The sequence below is a fragment of the Protopterus annectens genome, chromosome 3.part1 (assembly GCF_019279795.1).
Source record: "Protopterus annectens isolate FY-2018-M chromosome 3.part1, PAN1.0, whole genome shotgun sequence".
In the NCBI taxonomy this organism is placed as follows: domain Eukaryota; kingdom Metazoa; phylum Chordata; order Ceratodontiformes; family Protopteridae; genus Protopterus; species Protopterus annectens.
In genome coordinates, this window is record NC_056732.1 from 1,853,769,655 (window position 1) to 1,853,775,654 (window position 6,000).

General features: G+C 41.3%; 1 protein-coding gene across 1 annotated transcript in view; it reads right to left on the reverse strand.

The window, feature by feature from the left end:
• LOC122798764 (zinc finger protein 271-like) overlaps window positions 1-203 on the reverse strand; it is a 65,117-nt gene extending 64,914 nt beyond the window's left edge. Inside the window, exon 1 of the mRNA XM_044067872.1 lies at window positions 38-203. Coding sequence (XP_043923807.1) covers window positions 38-49 — 12 coding nt within the window. The 5' untranslated portion in view covers window positions 50-203. The remainder of the gene's footprint in view (window positions 1-37) is intronic.
• Window positions 204-6,000: the final 5,797 nt, after the last annotated feature.

The following is a 6,000-nucleotide window of genomic DNA, read 5'->3' on the forward strand; positions in this document are numbered from 1 at the left end:
TACAAAAAGAAGATTTTCTAACTGGTTCAGATTTTACCTCCAGCTTCATGATGAATCACACTGTTCAGGAAATCAAGAAACTGCTGACTGTAAGGTTTATCAGATGACTGATAATCACAAAATAAAATCTAAGTAATTCCGTGCTCAAGAGCCAAAGTTGTCACACGTTTTTACAAGCTAATACTTCCTCTGTGTCTACGAAATGTATCCCTACACAGAGCTTCCATTTATTAGCTAATGTGGCAAAGAAATAACATAAGGAGGAGTTTGTATAAATATTTAATGAGATAGGCTGGCACATCCAGCTTTAACCTCCCACTGCCAGGCTACCTTTACTGTATGAATCTGATTCTGTGAGCAGAGCAGATTCTGCATACCTCAACTGTAAATATATTCACAAGGTGTCCAGATTTTTGCCACAACTTTCTTGTCTGTTCCTCACAAAATTTTTGGAAGTCACTAAATAATGACAGACATTTGTGTTTTGCACTTCATATCCTTCAGAAAACACACAATAATGCAAAACCTGTTGTTCTAACAACTTTCTAATTTTATAGCAGCAATATTTAAAATCTGCCCCTATTTTTTGGGCATTTTTTCCACATTATTTCTGGCTTTGTCCAGATTTCTGGTACTGAGAGGTTTAGAGGTACTGCGGTGGTGGTGCTGCGGTAGCGTTGTCGCCTCATAGTTAGATATTGTACGTTCGATTCTCAGTTAGAGCATCTTCTGTGTGTCAACATGCATGAATGGGCGTTCCTTCGCTGAAGGTTGTGCGTTAGGCCCAGCAAGCCAGCACATAAAACTGTACTGCCAATCATTAGCGGACCAGATTTCCGCTGTGGCGACCCCTAACCAGGAAAAGCCGAAAGACAGTTTAGAGGTTGAGAGGTATGAAGTTCTGTACATTCACATTTTCCTTCTTTCTGCTCCTATGTGTGTTATTTCTACAGACTGTAACACGTGGTGCTGTGTTCGATCCTCAGTATATCAAACTATAACACTCACAACAGAAGAAGCCACTAACCTTCTGAGTTCAGTATTAAAAATGCAGACAAAGGTATAATTCTGAACTTTGTTATTACAGTGTACATATCTCACAATGAAACAGGGACAAATTTCAACTGAATCAGGGAAAAATCCAGAAATAATCAGGAGCAGTCAGGGTTACTTTTAAAATATTGTTTGTCTTTTCGGCTTTTCCCAGTTAGGGGTCGCCTCAGCGGAACTCCGGTCCGCTAATGATTGGCAGTCAATTTTTATGGTGCCGAGTTGCCAGCCCAATGCCCAACCTTCAGCAAAGGCATGTCCATTCACGCATGTCTTTTGGAGGCCACTTGACCACGGGGAGAACATGCAGACTCCACACAGAAGGCACTCCAGCCAAGAATCGAACAGGAGAACCTCTTGCTGCGAGGTAACAACGCTACCGCTGTACCACCGCAGATATACGTCACTTTTAAAATATTAATAGTATTAATTTGAGACATTACTAAATAGGAGAATGTGAATGAATATATTTTCTGAAGTAAAAAAGTCTATAATTCTAATTATTATTATTATTATTATTATTATTATTATTATTACTATTGATTAAATGCAATTCACCACCCTTTCTCTAAACAAGTCACCAGTTTTAGGAGGGATTAAGAGGGGAAGAGCTAAAATTTGAGTAAAATCAGGGACAGTTGAAGGGTCTGAATTTTGGTGCATTAACAGTCATTTTTCAGGTGCCCTGTCTAATTACATGCAGTCTGATTAGGTATAACAATGTTGTAAGGTAGATCTGGAATGTAAGAGGACTCCTGATCAGTCTGCAAATTGCATGATAAACAATAAATAAATAAGTGTTAAAGCATCACAGCTGCTTTGCAGTTTGTTTAGCCATTGCTGATCATAGAAATGCAGACTTTGAAGCCAGATAAGCAGAAAAGAACTGCTTGGCTGAACTAATTTGTTCATTTTCTAGCCTTCTAGATAAGCTGAATAGCCTACTTAAACAACACAGCATTTTTATTTTTTAAAAGTTAGCGAGCGGATGTGTCTGCACACATGCACACATGCACACACACACACGTGCACACACACGCACACATAATTGGGGCAGCACAGTGGCACACCGGAGAGTGTTGTCATCTCACAGCAAAAGGTCTCTACTTCAATTCTTGTGGAGTCCGCATGTCCCCCCTGTATTTGTTTGGGTTTCCTGTTGTTGCTCCAGTTTCCTCCCACATTCAAAAGACATATAGTAGTTGGAATGGACACTCCAAGTTGACCGCAGGTATGAGTGTGCATGCAAGTGTGTGGTGTGGATGAACTGACAGACAGGGCTAGCCAACAGGCAGTGTAAACCTTGAGTCAAGATGATTGTCACTGTTGAAGGGACACCCTGACCCCATGTAAAAAAATGGGAAAAAGAGGCTGTGGATTGATGGATATATATGCATGTGTATGTATATATATATATATATATATATATATATATATATATATATATATATATATATATATATATATAATAATACCCAGGTTATGCCTGCAAATGGCCGACAGCGATCAGTATATACTATTCAGGCAAACAAACAAAAATAAAATAGTAAAAATAATCATAATAAAAATGCTTCATCATTATCTGTCTTAATGCTTCCCTTCAAATCATGATCTCTTTTTCTCATGTCATTTTTTTAAAGATAAGTTCTCTGCAGATGTAAATTTCCTTGTACTGCTTAACTGGTTCCATCTTATTTCCTTTCTGCTTTCCTTCTACATGAGTGCACATATTAACCCCCCACAGTATTTATTTAAAACTTTTCTTTTGAAGACACCCTTGTTACTGCTCTCTTCTGTACTACTTGCACCATGTCCATATCCTGCTGAATGCTAGGTCTCCAGAGTATCACACAGTACTACAGGTAGGGCCTTACCACCTGTCTATACAGAAAGACAATAACTTCATGGTACCTACTGCTGAACACTAGGTCTTCAGAGTATCACACAGTACTACAGGTAGGGCCTTACCACCTATCTATACAGAGAGACAATAACTTCTTGGTACCTACTGCTGAATGCTAGTTCTCCAGAGTATCACACAGTACTACAGGTAGGGCCTTACCACCTGTCTATACAGAGAGACAATAACTTCTTGGTACCTACTGCTGAATGCTAGGTCTCCAGACTATCACACAGTACTACAGGCAGGGCCTTACCACCTATCTCTACAGAGAGACAATAACTTCTTGGTACCTACTGCTGAATGCTAGTTCTCCAGAGTATCACACAGTACTACAGGTAGAGCCTTACCACCTATCTCTACAGAGAGACAATAACTTCTTGGTACCTACTGCTGAATGCTATGTCCCCAGACTATCACACAGTACTACAGGTAGGGCCTTACCACCTGTCTATACAGAAAGACAATAACTTATTGGTACCTACTGCTGAATGCTAGTTCTCCAGAGTATCACATGGTACTACAGGTAGGGCCTTACCTCCTATCTGTACAGAAAGACAATAACTTCATGGTACCTACTGTTGAATGCTAGGTCTCCAGACTATCACACAGTACTACAGGTAGGGCCTTACCACCTGTCTATACAGAGAGACAATAACTTCTTGGTACCTACTGCTGAATGCTAGGTCCCCAGAGTATCACACAGTACTACAGGTAGGGCCTTACCTCCTATCTATACAGAAAGACAATAACTTCTTGGTACCTACTGCTGAATGCTAGGTCTCCAGAGTATCACACAGTACTACAGGTAGGACCTTACCACCTATCTATACAGAAAGACAATAACTTCTTGGTACCTACTGCTGAATGCTAGGTCTCCAGACTATCTTACAGTACTACAGGTAGGGCCTTACCACCTGTCTATACAGAGAGACAATAACTTCTTGGTACCTACTGCTGAATGGTAGGTCTCCAGAGTATCACACAGTACTACAGGTAGGGCCTTACCACCTGTCTATACAGAGGGGCAATAACTTCTTGGTACCTACTGCTGAACGCTAGGTCTCCAGAGTATCACACAGTACTACAGGTAGGGCCTTACCACCTGTCTATACAGAGAGACAATAACTTCTTGGTACCTACTGCTGAATGCTAGGTCTGCAGAGTATCACATCATACTACAGGTAGGGCCTTACCACCTATCTATACAGAGAGACCATAACTTCTTGGTACCTACTGCTGAACACTAGGTCTCCAGAGTATCACACAGTACTACAGGTAGGGTCTTACCACCTGACTATACAGAGAGACAATAACTTCTTGGTACCTACTGCTGAATGCTAGGTCTCCAGAGTATCACACAGTACTACAGGTAGGGTCTTACCACCTGACTATACAGAGAGACAATAACTTCTTGGTACCTACTGCTGAATGCTAAGTCTCCCGACTATCACACAGTACTACAGGTAGGACCTTACCACCTGTCTATACAGAGAGACAATAACTCCTTGGTACCTACTGCTGAATGCTAGGTCCCCAGAGTATCACACAGTACTACAGGTAGGGCCTTACCACCTGTTTATACAGAGAGACAATAACTTCTTGGTACCTACTGCTGAATGCTAGGTCTCCAGAGTATCACACATTACTACAGGTAGGGCCTTACACCTGTTTATACAGAGAGACAATAACTTCTTGGTACCTACTGCTGAATACTAGGTCTCCAAAAAAATCACACAGTACTACAGGTAGGGCCTTACCTCCTATCTATACAGAGAGAAAATAACTTCTTGGTACCTACGGTTGAATGCTAGGTCTCCCGACTATCACACAGTACTACAGGTAGGACCTTACCACTGATCTGTACAGAGAGACAATAACTTCTTGGTTCCTACTGCTGAATGCTAGGTTTCCAGAGTATCACATAGTACTACAGGTAGGGCCTTACCACCTGTCTATACAGAGAGACAATAACTTCTTGGTACCTATTGCTGAATGCTAGGTCCCCAGAGTATCACACAGTACTACATGTAGGACCTTACCACCTATCTATACAGAGAAACAGTAACTTCTTGGTACATACTGCTGAATGCTAGTTCGCCAGACTATCACATAGTACTAAAAGTAGGGCCTTCCCACCTCTCTATATAGAGATACAATAACTTTTTTTTACTGACTGCTGAATGCTAAGTCTCCAGAGTATCACACAGTGCTACAGGTAGGGCCTTACCACCTGTGTATACAGAGAGACAATAACTTCTTGGTTCCAACTGCTGAATGCATGGTTTCCAGAGTATCACATAGTACTACAGGTAGGGCCTTACCACCTGTCTATACAGAGAGACAATAACTTCTTGGTTCCTACTGCTGAATGCTAGGTTTCCAGAGTATCACACAGTACTACAGGTAGGGCCTTACCACCTGTCTATACAGAGAGACAATAACTTCTTGGTACCTATTGCTGAATGATAGGTCTCCAGACTATCACACAGTACTACAGGTAGGGCCTTACCACCTGTTTATACAGAGAAACAATAACTTCTTGGTACCTACTGCTGAATGCTAGGTCTCCAGAGTATTACACAGTGCTACAGGTAGGGTCTTACCACCTATACATACAGAGATAATAACTTCTTGGTACCTACTGCTGAATGCCAGGTCTCCAGAGTATCACATAGTTCTAGAGGTAGGGTCTTACCACCTATCAGTACATACAGACAATAACATCTTGGTACTTACTGCTGAATGGTAGGTCTACAGAGTATCACACAGTACTACAGGTAGGGCTTTACCAAATGTCTATACAGAGAGACAATAACTTCTTGGTAACTACTTCTGAATGCTAGGTCTCCAGAGTATCACACAATACTGCAGGTAGGGCCTTACCACCTGTCTATACAGAGTAACAATAACTTCTTGGTCCCTACTACTGAATGCTAGGTCTCCAGAGTATTACATGGTACCATAAGTAGGGCTTTACCACCTATCTATACAGAGAGACAATAACTTCTTGGTACCTACTGCTGAATGCTAGGTCTCCAGCGTATCAC